The sequence below is a fragment of the Camelus bactrianus genome, chromosome 19 (assembly GCF_048773025.1).
Source record: "Camelus bactrianus isolate YW-2024 breed Bactrian camel chromosome 19, ASM4877302v1, whole genome shotgun sequence".
Classification (NCBI taxonomy): domain Eukaryota; kingdom Metazoa; phylum Chordata; class Mammalia; order Artiodactyla; family Camelidae; genus Camelus; species Camelus bactrianus.
In genome coordinates, this window is record NC_133557.1 from 420,818 (window position 1) to 435,056 (window position 14,239).

A 14,239-nucleotide genomic window follows, 5' to 3' on the forward strand; every position below is an offset into this window, starting at 1 on the left:
TTTTTCATAGAATTTTCCATTATATGTTATTACAAGATACTGAATACAGTTCCTGTGGTAAACTGTATGTCCTTGTTGTTTATCTATTTTATATATAGTAATTTGAATCTACTAATCTCAAATTCCTAATTTAACTCTCCCCCTTTTCCCATTTTGTAATCATAAGTTTGTTTTGTATAACTGTGAGTATATTTCTGGTTTGTAAATACATTCATTTGTATCATTATTTTCAGATTCTACACATTACCATTATGAAATGATTTGTCTATCTCTGTCTGGCTAACTTTACTTAGTATAATAATCTCTATGTCCAACCATGTTGCTGCAAATGACATTATTTCATTCTTATTTTTATGGCTGAGTAAAACTGTAGTATAATTTCTAGTTTTGACCCAGAAAATTTGCATGCAGTTTATGAGATAGAGAAAGATTTGACTCACTTTGGTACCTTGTTATCCTGAAAACTTACTTTTTAATGAGGTTAAAATAAATTTAGGGATAAATTGAGGCATCTCTTAGAAAGACTCAGTGAAGTATATGCTGATAAAATCATAATATTTCGGGGGCTTACCTCAAAGGAACCTGGTGAGAGGGAAAGTGAAGTAGGTGGGGGAAATGAATGAAAAAGGCTGTCAATGGATTAATAATGTTTGAAGATAAGTGATAGGCACATACAGGTTCATGATACAATTCTATTTTATTGTATATTTACATTTTTTTCATTATCAAACTTTTTAAATGTGTAGATTAGAAATAACTTTTTAAGTGGATGGACTGCTGTCAGCTGAAAGTTGAGTCCCTCCCCAAGAATTGCCTTCATCTGAATAAGATTGTTTTGTGCAGTGTAACACTCTTCTGCACACCTCTACCCTGGTAGTTTTTATCCCATGACTAGTCAATGGGGAGAAGACAAAAATACCCGAATCCCTTGCCTCCCTTTGAGATACCTCTAAAGGCCCATCTGAATGGCATAGCTCCCCTGGGGCTGAGTCAGGCCTTTGTCATGATGACATCACAGTTCAGCTACTCCTTTTTGCAATCCTGTTCCCTCATTCCACCCTAGATATCACACCACTGTATGTGATCTTAATGGTGTGCTGGTAAATGTTTAACAGCTGGCTCTCCAGATCCCTAATTTGTAGTGTTTGCCAATTTCCATACTGTAAATTTTCCTGTGATGACCAGCTTCAAGCTACCAATGTGGTGTCACTGAAAGCACAGTTGGGAAGGAGGAAGCACAATTGGTTCTTCTGACACAGTGCAAGCCAGGGCTAACCATCCCTGACCAACTTTTCTCCATGAAATTCTTTAAAGCAAATCTCTATCTTAGTCTTATTTTATTTAGAGTAACCCAAATTAAATTACCAATAACCCATCATTTATTTTGGTAATTTGTTTATTAAAGAAATTTACACATCACAGATAGAATAAAATAAAATTGGTCACTTCCAATGCTTCTGTGAAATGCACACACACACACATGCACAACACACCACAACATAAGACAACGTCCTACAATAATTGCCTAGAAACATTTAAAATATAGGCTCTCCTTAATGTCCTGAACATTACATGGCTGCAGGCATCATTCTGAGAAAACAGACTTCAAATATGTTGTGCTTCCCCAGACCAGGGAAAATTGTCAATAAATCATCAGATAAGTTCAAATCACAATTGTTATTATTGCCATAAAGTGTATATTTAATACAGTTAAGTTTTCCTCATCAGAACTTTTCAGTCAGAGTAACCCATTTATATTTTCTATCTCTGAAGAAAAATAACAGAAGAGCATTGAATGTTTGAAGAATTATTAAGACTTTCACCTTGTCCAAGAGCTTTTTTTGGAATAAATAAATAGGGGTAGGAAAAAAGGAAAAGAAACAAGTCCATATTAAATGGGACAAGGGAATGAAAAGCAAAAGGGATATCTTGTAGGCAATAAAACAGAAGATAACTAGAGAAAGGATAATTTTGTCCAAATCAATGGTAGATTATTCTTCAACATTGGATCCGTTCTTGTTAAAAGAGAAGACACCTGGGAAATGGGAACAAAAAATCCCATTGAGGATAAAAGTTAAGAATAATTAATTTTATTTTAGTAGCATAAAAAACCTTAATTGCCAACAGAGAATCAAAACGAATTTCCTGGTATGTTATTAGAGCCAACTGATCTACCAAAACAAAAAGTTCCAAGAGTGGTTCTTAAACTATGAAATGGATTAGAATCCCCTGGGAAGGCTGGATAAATTTCAGATTCCTGGGAATGATAGCTAGTCTGATTCAGTGGAAGCCTGGTATGGGGCCTAGGGGTCTGCATTTTAACAAGCTTCCTAGCAAATTCTGATTGGTCTCTGGCAGGGCAAAACATGCTGAATGGCAATAGAGACAAACACCCAGGATACTGCAGTTCCATGACAAGACAAGGAAGGTGTCTACACTATCTCCCAAATGAGTAGGTATATTTTCCTTACGAATATTCATCTAGATCCTTTACCTTCTACTTCCCTGAAGGTCACCTTTAGAACAACATCTTCCACCAGTTTTTCATCTCTGTACCATTACTGTCTTACCTGCTCTGTAAAGGAAGGGAAAAGTGTGTGCGTGTGCGTGTATGCACATATGCATGCACAAGTTGGAGAGCTGGGGGTGAATAAAGCTATAATTCTGATGGAAAATTGTCTTTTGGAACAGAACCAACTAAACGGGCATTTTTGATTCTGGTATAGTTAGTGAGACTCAATAATCCCTATTGAATTTAAATCATGGTTTTACTAACCTTGCAGTAGATTTTTTCTTATAAAACTTAAACATTCTCATAAACACCCTCTTAAACAAACATTGTATATGACATATATTCTTATATACTACCAGCCCTTTGGGACCTGGGCCTCTCTAATGTGCTCAGGAAACATTCCACTTTGATCCCAGATGTTCTCCTAAGTGTATTCTCAACACAGATACTCTGACACAGATAGGTCCTTTATCTTGTATTGGAGAATATAATGAATTGGCCGGGACTCTGGGATCTTGATAAAGGTACTTTTTGGACACTTAACTAGGAACAACTTCAATTAAATTTACATTTTCAAGAGAAAGGACCTATATGTATTTGCATTGTTCATTTATACAACATAGATTTTCTTTACACAAGGAATGCTGCACCACTTCACTGAGGAGAGTTGGAATTTAATCTGGAATTGAGATATTAATATCAGTCCTTGGATGGGGCAACTGGATTTTCAAAACCCACTTCCTCTCCTCTTCTGCTTATAGGGCTCCTTGCACACATTCATGAGGAAATTTATCATTGTGATCCATATTTAAGCTGAGGTGCCTACTGAGGGGTATCATTTCCCCATAAAAAAGATTTCCACACTGATCACTTTTAACCTCAAATAAGCTGTGAGCATCTGGGCCTGCTGCTCCAGCTGACACTGTGCTGTGAGCAGAGTTTCCATCTCAGCTCCCACTATGAAAGTCTGGGCCCATCTGTGTCATGCAAAGTCAAACCTCTCTTGAAATGATGTGTTTATAGTGTCATTTGATGGAGTGGAATATGCTGTAATTCATTTGAACACTTACAGAAGCTTTGTTGAAAGATCATCACTGTTTTTTAGAGTTTCCCAGCCTGAGCATAATCAGGGACCATATTGAAGATAAAATTTTCCACTGGCCTTTTCCATATCAACCAGGTCCAATTAGCAAAGGGCTAATTTGCAGAAAAGTGTGTGTTCACATTTAGAGAAAGAGAGAGTGGCAGACAGGCAGATATCTAGTGACATAGAGACAGAGAAAACTTAGGTAAATTACAATTGGTTTGTCCAATAGTGTACAAGCCCACCCAGCACCCAATTGGAGTGCTCCTGCCAAATGACAGTATCATTTAATAGGCCTGTCAAAACTGAAAAAGTTGAATGGAATTTACTTTTAAATGTCATTTTTGAATCAATATGCTCTTCAAGTGTAGTCTTGGAAGTCAACTCTAAAGGACCTTGAATTTCACCACATACTCCAAATTCAATAGGAAAATGACAACTCATTCCTAAAGATAGTAAAGATCATGTGGGCTGAACATTCAGTCCACAAGGCACCGACAATGTTCTAGTTGTAATCAATTTAAAATTTTAGTTCAGGCTTAAAATTTGACTTACTTTCTGTCCCCTTCCTGATGAAATAAAATTCTTGAATTTTCCAATCCTTAAGAACTCAGCTGTAAAGTGGTAGGAGATCAACAAAAGGAAAATAAAAGTTTCCTTTAAAGATCCTTTTGGTTGCTGACCAGGTCTGCTCTCTCCCTGGAAATATTGAATATGGCTTTTGACACTTGTTTTTGGAAAAAGTCCAAATGTGGCAAATGGTAGAAGCCACATTTCTTTACCCTCTTGCTTGGAACTTCCCATGACATGGATGTGTTTTAGCTGGTGCTGTCATGGGTAAAAAGGAGTTCAGCACCTGCCCCCACCCCACTCCTGCCCTGTCTGCAGATTACATAAATAAACACATAGTGAAATCTACTGAGTTAAAAATCAAAACCCTCTCATTTGGTTGGAACTCCTGAAAGGGTCTAGACCAAAAAGGCTGCACAGTAGCAGTTAAAACACAGGCCCATTGATATTAAAAATATTCAAAGAAGTACAGGTGTGTATTTGTAGCAGGATACTTGGAAGAGGAGAAAGGTAAACTCTGGAACCAAAGTTTGTCTCTGCTGAGACATAAGAAATACAACAAAAATCATGTCTCCCTTGGTTCAATAAAGCTGGTTTGGAAACCAAAACTGTCCTTAGAAAGGAGGAGAAATGAACTTATATTCTTTTTGAGGAAAGGAGGGAGGTCTTTCTGGTGAGGTCTTTAGGTTCCACTCAGGACCAGGAAACTCAATCCTCAAGTTCAAAGTTTGTCTCATCATAGAGTTCAGGGCGAGCTGATTTCCTGTGCCTGGAATATTTCAGCTGCAGAAGGTCACCCATCTCATCCAGTGCTTCCAAAACCTGCAAAGAGATTGGCCCCGATCAGTTCTTCTTAAGCCCACAAGTGGCCTTGCTTTCTTGAGTCACACAGAGAACCACAGTCTTCTTTTGCCAGTTTATTTGATTTTAAAGAAAAAAAAGAAAGATTCAAATAATTACGCTGTGATTCATAAGCCAGCCCTGGAAGAATGTCAGAGGCTAACACATTTTATTTCATATTCTTTAATAGTCTAACTCCACACTACAAATGTTTATTTTATTTTTGGGGTATGAGGAGAGGAAAAAAAGCACCCAAATCATGCTTACCCTTGAAGGCTTTATTTTAAAGTTTAATGACATATATAAACTTGTGGAAGAAAAAGATAAGTTTGCAGATTACATTTGAGTTGTGTCTTCATGACATAGCAAACCAACCTGGCCAGGAAGAAAATGGAATTTTATGGAGGCTGATTAGCATTCTTCTCTCTCTCCTGTGCTCCCCTGCCCCCAACTCTCCCACCCACAGTTTTTAAATACTAATATCTATGCTCCAGAGAATATTAGAACTTAAAACCACAAGGGACAAAGAACTTATCCATTTCAATTCTCTTAATCCAGGCGGGTAAGTGTATCCCCAATTTTACAAATGAAGCAACTGAGATCCAGAATATGCAAAAAGTAATTTTTCCTTCTACTCTATCACTAACCCTAGGGTATTGGATTCTTTTTTTAACCTTTTGAGACTTTTTTCTTAACCAGTCAAATGAGAAGGAAGATGATATTAGGGTCCAATGTTTTGACAATTGAAAAATAGTTAATATCAGAATGAATGACTCATGGGGCTTATGGATGCTCCCATTTGGGAAGTCTTTCAAAATGATATCAATTATCTACTAACATGTTAAGAATAGTTTATTTCTGGGTGGTAGAATTATGGGTGATTAAAGTTTTCTTAAAAAGACTTTCAATATATTTTCTTAGTTTCTATAACAAATATAAGAACTAAGAAAAAGTAACAAGAATTCCGTCTAAAATGTCATCAAACTGGGATAGTTTCCATTGTGTTTACTGAAGGTTGGGGATGGAGTAGCTCAGTGGTTTTGAAAGCAAAGGATCTGCACACTTGGAGGAGATGTGAGATAACTCATGGAAGATGTGGGAGGAGAACATATGATTTTGATTCATTTCAATCTCAACCTTCTATTTAGAAATTATTTTAAAAATTTGTATACAGATTTAAAGGTTATTTTAAATTTACAATTACTACACAATATTGGCTATATTTCCTGTGTTGTACAATACATCCTTTAGCCTATCTTACACCCAATAACTTGTACCTCTCATTCCCCCTTCTCTATATTCCCCCATCACTGATAACCACTAACTTGTTCTCTCTTTCTGTGAGTTTGCTTCTTTTTTGTTATAGTCACTACTTCGTTGTATTTTTTTAGATTACACATGTAAGTGATATCATGCAGTATTTGTTTTTCTCTGTCTGACTTATATCACTTAGCATAATGCTCTCCAAATCCATCTATGTTTCTGCAAATGGCAAAAATTTGTTATTTTTATGGCTTTTTATGTTCTTTGTGTCCCATTGTGTGTGCGTGTGTGTGTATCCCCCACATCTTTATCCATTCACCAGTTGATGGATATTTAGATTGATTCCACATCTTGGAGATTTAAAATAATGCTTCTATGAACACTTCATGTATCTTTTCAAATTGGTGTTTTAGTTTTTTTAGATATATATCCAGGAGTGGAATTGCTAGGTCATATGGTAGTTCTTCTTTTAGTTTCTTGAGAATCTTTCACACCATTTTCCTCAGTGGCTGCATCAATTTACATTCCCACCTACAGTGTAGGAGGGTTCCCATTCCTCCACATCCTCCCCAACATTTGTTATTTGTGTTCTTTTTGATGATAGGCACTCTGACATGTGTAAGGTGATATATCAAACTTTTTAACTTCTTTTTGTGTGTGTTATACAATGCACATAACATATTGATATTATGTGCATAATTTATAAATGGATTAATGTTGAAGCCCACTGATCAACTACCTGGAACACATCTGAACTCAAGCAAAGTTAGATTTACTTGGCTTGCTATGGCACAGCAGTGTGCACTCTAGAACTGTCTTTGTAACAAGGAACTGAGAAAGGCTACTTATCACACTGGGACTTGTGCAAGAGATGATTCTAAGGAAGTACGGACCAGTTCTGGGTTGGATGCTGTCAAGAGGAGGGAGAAGGTCAGTGTTGGTAATTTGTAGACTTCTTACCCAGGAGGCAGAAGGAGTAAAGTGAGGCTAGAGCTGTCCTCTGAAAAGGAGTAGATGTCACTCATGTTAGAAGAGGGATATTTTAAGTCATTTTCTATTTGTAAAGTGGACTCATTTCTGTCTTTTTCCAAACAAGTTCACTGAATGGACTTGTCTAACATTGTCTATTTCCTGTGAACATTGTTTCTAGTAGTTTATGTTCACTTGCTACCTTAATGCCCTGACTTTCAAGGGGAATTTTTTTTCACTTTTTCTTATACTTAACAGTAAGAAATCTGCTCAAATGTTTGTACTGATAAGGGTGCATGATCCCAAAATTTGGAGGCTTTTGTCCAAATGACATCTCTGTGTTCCTTCCAAACCAAGTATTCCACAGGAATTAACTCATGAAGAAAATCACTGGTCTGATCTCTACAGAACTGTATACTCATGAGCACCTCAGTGCTGTTTGGATCAGAAAAATAATGCAAATCCACCCATGCTGCCCTTCACCTTGTGATATCTCTGAGAGTTTGTTCCCAGCAGTGTCCTTTTCTCTCCTCTCCTTCAGCACCACTCTACTCCTTTCCTCCCTTGATATCTACAAGTGCTCATTTTCCCCACTTCCAAGGGCTTTTTCTAAACCTATTTTTCTTGCCTTTACAAACTTCTTGAAACACTTGTGTACTATTTCTTACCACCAACTCATTACATTCGAAAGTAACAATTTGTTAAAATAGATGCACTAAAAACATACACATATTTTGAAGAATCTTGACACAAGAGAAGAGTATAAAGAACAAAGCAAAGTTCATACACCATCTAAAAACATAGAATTAGAGGGAGAAGGGCCAAGATGGCAGAGTAGAAGGATGCTCATAGTTCACCCTCTCCCACGAATACACCAAGACTGACATCCATGGACCCACCCACCCAACCAGAACACCTGCTGAAATTTGACAGGACATTGCTTTCTTCAAAAGAAAAAATACACCACTACACTCATAGGAGAAAAGGAAAAGAAAGGAAGCAAAAGGAAAATAGTGCAGTATAGGTCCTGTCGGGGGAGGAGGAGTGGCAAAAAAGGAATAGCGCTCATTTCCTGGGTCACCCCCTCTCCAATGGAGAAGTCAGCAGGAAGAAAGGGAAATCTCCAATGCTCAGATATGTACAGAATATCCCTTAACCAAAAAAAAACCTAAGTTAAATGGGCACAAAGGGTTCCTGCAACAACCATTCCTAGATACTAACAAACTGGCAGGGGTGGAATGGGACAGGCTGCCCAAGCTCAACAGAGGACTTGGGTCAACTGTACAGAGGCAACCTTGGGGGACTGCAGTGTGCTGTGTACTGTTGCTGGGAGGATACACTGATTAGAACACCCTGAGTCTCCAGTAAAACACACACACACAAAAAGCAAATCAACACTGCTGGTGTGCCTTAGGGGGAGGAGTAGCAGAGCCTTTGTCACTACAGACCCTCAACACCATTATTGGTGCATTCTCCAGAGAAGAGAGTTGGGGCTCAGCTATAGCCACCATATTCTCTGATGACCCGCTCCCAGGCTGAGGTGAGGTCGAAACCTGAATCCATACCTAGGGACTTCATAACCTCATAGGTGGGACTGAGATTTGTTTGCAGTCCCAGGTAGATAGGAACTTTCTGCCCCATGCCTCTGTGAACTTGTGCCTCTAAAACAAACAAGAGCAGAGATCTAGCACAGAGCAGGGGTGGGGGATGGTGCAGCCATTTTCTCTGAACCCACCTACAAAATGCAGACCCAATGTGGAGTGGGGAGCAGCACTGAATAGGGGAGCAACTAATCTGCCTTTCATGCACAAGGGTGGCTCTGAACAGCAGCATAGGGAGGGGGCACAACCCACCCACCTACTAGCACTGGGAGAAGAACAGACTTGGGGCATGACCAGAGGGCCTCTGGACACAGCAATCAGAGTTAATGCAGTAGGCTGAGGGCAGGAGCAGGGACAACCACAGAACAAAAAGGAGGTCCCTTTCAATATCCAGTGCAGGCTCTGGCTACAGGATCACCAGCCACAACCCCAAACAAAGGGATAACAGGCAAAAGGCAGGGAAGGACGACTTCACAACCACTCATACTTAAGAAGGACCTCTAGACAAAAGTATTAAGAGCACACAGACTCTACAGGAACATATACACTTTTTTCTTTTTTTTTTTCTTTTTTAACTTTTTTAAAAATTTTTATGTTTATATTTTTAAGCCCTTGTAAGATTCTCTTTTAAAACATTTTATATTATTTTTTAATTTGTCTCAATTTCATTTTTATTTCTCTTTTCTTTGTTCTGTTATTGATTATAATGTTTTCAAATATTTTTTCCTTCTTTTACTTTTATTTATTTATTTTTAAATATTTTCTTATTTTTTAACATTTTTTATTGAGTTATAGTCATTTTAAAATGTTGTGTCAAATTTCAATGTAGAGCACAATTTTTCAGTTATACATGAACGTACATATAGTCATTGTCACATTTTTTTTTTTGCTGTGAGCTACAAGATCTTGTATATATTTCACTGTTATACAGTATAATCTTGTTTATCTATTCTATATGCCTGTCAATATCAACAAATTTTGAACTCCCAGTCTCTCTTTCCACCCCTATCCACCTTGGCAACCACAAGTTTGTATTCTATGTCTATGAGTCGGTTTCTGTTTTGTATTTATGTGGTTTTTTTGTTTGTTTGTTTGTTTTTGTTTTTTTAGATTCCACATATGAGCGATCTCATATGGTATTTGTATTTCTCTTTCTGGCTTACTTCACTTAGAATGACATTCTCAAGGGACATCAACGTTGCTGCAAATGGCGTTATGTTGTCATTTTCATGGCTGAAAAGTATTCCATTGTATAAATATACCACATCTTTATCCAGTCCTTTGTTGATAGACATGTAGACCGTTTCCAAGTCTTGGCTATTGTAAATAGTGCTGCTATGAACATTGGGGTGCAGGTGTCATTTTGAAGTAGAGTTCCTTCTGGATATATGCCCAGGACCGGGAATACTGTGTCAAATGGTAAGTCTATTCTTACTCTTTTGAGGAATCTCCATACTGTTCTCCACAGTGGCTTCACCAAACTACATTACAGTCAACAGTGTAGGAGGGTTCCCTTTTCTCCACAGACTCTCAGCATTTGTCATTTGTGGACTTTTGAATGATGGTCATTTTGACTGGTGTGAGGTGATACCTCAATGTAGTTTCGATTTGCATTTCTCTGATAATTAGAGATACCGAGCATTTTTTCATGTGCCTAATGATCATTTGTATTTCTTCATTGGAGAATTCTTTGTTTAGGTCTTCTGCCCATTTTTGGATTGGGTTGTTTGTTTGTTTGTTTCTTATTATGTCATATGAGCTTTTTATGTATTCTGGAGATCAAGCTTTTGTTGGTTTCATCATTTGCAAAAACTTTCTCCCATTCCATAGGTTGTCATTTTGTTTTACTCATGGTTTCCTTTGCTGTGCAGAAGCTTTTAAGTTTCATTAGGTTCCATTTGTTTATTCTTGCTCTTATTTCTATTGCTTGGGTAGACTGCCCTACAATAATATTGCTGAGATGTAAGTGAGATAATGCTTTGCCTATAATTTTTCCTAGAAGGTTTATTGTATCTTGTCTTATGTTTAAGACTTTGATCCATTTTGAGTTTATTTTTGTGTATGGTGTAATGGAGTGTTCTAGCTTCATTGCTTTACATGCTGCTGTACAGTTTTCCCAACACCATTTGCTGAAGAGACTGTCTTTATTCTATTGTATATTCTTGCCTCCTTTGTCGAAAATGAGTTGACCAAAAGTTTGTGAGTTCATTTCTGGGCTCTCTATTCTGTTCCATTGATCTATATGTCTGTTTTTGTACCAATACCATGCTGTCTTGATGACTGTAGCTTTACAGTGTTATATGAAGTCTGGGAGAGTTATTCCTCCAGCCTCTTTCTTTCTCTTCAGTAATGCTTTAGCAATTCTATGTCTTTTGTGGTTCCATATACATTTTATTATGACCTGTTCTAGTTCTGTGAAATATGTCCTGGGTAATTTGATAGGGATTGCATTAAATCTGTAGATTGCCTTGGGCAGTGTGACCATTTTAGCAATATTGATTCTTCCGATCCAGGAGCATGGGATATCTTTCCATTTTTTAAAGTTTTCTTTAATTTCCTTCATCAATGGTTTATAGTTTTCCCTGTATAAAATTTTCTCCTCCTTGGTTAGATTTATTCCCAGGTATTTTATTAATTTGGGTGCTGTTTTAAAGGGGATTGTCTCTTTACTTTATTTTTCTGTTGATTCATCATTAGTGTAAAGACATGCAACTGATTTTTGAACGTGAATCATGTAACCTGCTACCTCGCTGAATTCTTCAATGAGTTCTAGTAGTTTTTGTGTGAACTTTTAGGATTTTCAGTATATAGTATCATGTCATCTGAATATAGTGGCACTTTTACCTCTTCTTTTCTAATTTTGATCCCTTTCTATTTCTCTCTCTTGCATGATTGCTGTGGCTAGGGCTTCCAAGACTATGTTGAATAGGAGTGGTGATAATGGGCATCCTTGTCTTGTCTCAGATTTTAGTGGGAAGATTTTGAGTTTTTCACAATTGAGTACTATGCTGGCTGTAGGTTTGTCATATACAGACTTTTATTATGTTGACATGTGTTCCCTCTATACCCACTTTGGTGAGAGTTTTTATCATAAATGGGTGTTGAATTTTATTAAATGCTTTTTCAGCATCTATTGAGATGATATGTAGTTTTTGTCCTTTCTCTTGTTGATGTGATGTATTACATTGATTGATTTGCATATGTTGAACCACATTTGTGTCCCTGTGATGAACCCCACTTGATCATGATGTATAATTGTTTTTATGTGCTCTTGGATTGTATTTGCTTTTATTTTAGTAAGGATTTATGCATCTATGCTCATCAGTGATATGGGTCTGTAATTCACTTATTTGGCAGTGTCTGCCTGGTTTTGGTGGTATCAGGGTGATTTTGACTTCATAGAATGAGTTTGTGAATATTCCCTCCTTTTCAATAGTCTGGATTAGTTTGAGAATGACTGGTATGACTTCTTTGCATGTTTGGTAGAATTCCATGGTGAAGCCATCCAGTCCTGGACTTTTATTTGTAGGGAGGTTTTTTATTGCTAATTCGATTTCATTTCTAGTGATCGGTTTGTTCAAATGCTCAGTTTCTTCTTGATTCAGTCCAGGTGGACTGTATATTTCCAGAAACTTGTCCATCTCCTCTAGGTTATCCAGTTTGGTTCCATATAGTTTTTCATAATATTCTCATATGATATTCTGTATTTCTATTTTATTTGTTGTAATTTCTCCATTTTCTTTTTCTTATTTTTCTAATTTGTGCTCTCTCTTTTTTCATCTTTGTAAGTTTTGCCAGAGGTTTATCAATTTACTTTAAAAAAAAAAAGAAAACAGCTTTTGGTTTGATTGATTTTTTTCTATTGTTGTTTTACTCTCTATTATATTTATTTCTTCCCTGATCTTTATTATTTCCTTCCTTCTGCTGACTTTTTTTGTTTCTCTTCTCTTTCTGATTCTTTTAGCTGGTGGGTTGGATTGTTTGTTTGAGATGATTATTCTTTTTTGAAGAAGGTCTGTATCACTACTAAATTCCCTCTTAGCACTGCTTTTGCTGAGTCCCATAAATTTTTTGTGTGGTTGTCTTTTCATTATCATTTGTTTCAAGTTTTTTTTTTAATTTAAACTTTGATTTCATAATTGACCCATTGGTTTTTAAATAGCATATTGTTTAATCTCCATGCTTTTCTTGTTTTCTCCTTTGTTTCTCCATGGGTGATTTCTAGTTTCATGGTATTGTGGTCAGGAAACATGCTTGAGATAATTTCTAAGTTCTTAAAATTGTTGAGGCTTTTTTTTCTGCCCAAGTACATGATCAATCCTGGAAAATGTTCCACGTCCACTTGAAAAGAATGTGTATCCTAATTTTTGGGAGTGTAATGCTCTGAAAATATCCACCAAATCCAATTTTTCTATTGTATCATTTAATTTCTCTGTTGCCTTATTTATTTTGTCTGAAAGATCTGTCTAGTGATGTTAATATGGTGTTAAAATTTCTGACAATGATTGTATTCCCATCAATATCCCCCCTTATCTCTGTAACTGTTTTATGTACTTAGGTGCTCCCATATTGGGTGAATATATATTAACGAGTGTGATATCCTCATTTGTATTCCTCCTTTAATCATTATAAAACGTCCTTCTTTATCTTTTGTTATGGCCTTTTTTTAAAGTCTATTTTGTCTGAAATCAGTATTGCTACACCTGTTTTTTTGCTTTTCCATTTGCATAGAATATCCTTTTCCATCCTTTCACTCTCAAATCTATATGTGTCCTTCTCCCTAAAGTGGGTCTCTTGAATGCAGCATATTGAAGGTTCTTGCTTTATTATACAGTCTGCCACTCTGTATCTTTTGACTGGAGCATTTAGTCCATTAACATTTACAGTAATTAATGACACATGTATGTTTATTACCATTTTGAACTTATATTTGCAGTTGATTTGGTATTTCCTCTTTGTTCCTTTCTTCTTCCTTTTGTGGTTTTTTAATTTTCCTTTGTATTATCATGGATTTTATTTAGTTTTTGTGACTCACTTGTACGTTATTGGCTTGTGGTTGCCCTTTTATGTAAGTTTATTAGCCCATTACTATAAAGGTTTGTATTAAACAGTAATATAAGTTCAAACCTATGCTACCGAGAACAAAAAAAAAAAATTTTTTTAAAGAACGAAAAGACTCTATATTTTCTCATTTCCTTCTCCCACTCTTAATGATTTAGATGTCTTCTTTTGCAATTTCCTGTTTATTCTATTTGTAATTCATGGTAGTTATCACCTTTCCAGTTACAATTTTATCATTTCTGTAAAATCCTGCTGCTTTTCTATTTTAGAGTAGAACCTTTCAATTTCTTTTAGCATGGGTTTAGTGTTGCTAAACTCTTCTAGTTTTTGCTTGTTTGT

At 36.4% G+C, this 14,239-nt stretch overlaps 1 protein-coding gene across 2 annotated transcripts in view; it reads right to left on the reverse strand.

Moving 5' to 3' along the window:
• Positions 1 to 1,378: 1,378 nt before the first annotated feature.
• Positions 1,379 to 14,239, reverse strand: part of LOC105069289 (serine palmitoyltransferase 3) — a 150,842-nt gene continuing 137,981 nt past the window's right edge. Inside the window, exons 12-13 of one of the 2 annotated variants that reach the window (XR_012500521.1) lie at positions 4,152 to 4,988; positions 1,379 to 2,035 (exon numbers count right to left, since the gene is read on the reverse strand). Coding sequence is in view for 1 of the 2 variants with exons in the window: in XM_074346916.1 (XP_074203017.1) it covers positions 4,875 to 4,988 (114 nt within the window). In the remaining variant the exon portion in view is untranslated. Of the gene's footprint in view, positions 4,989 to 14,239 lie in introns of both variants that reach the window. The other variant, XM_074346916.1, reaches the window with a different exon arrangement.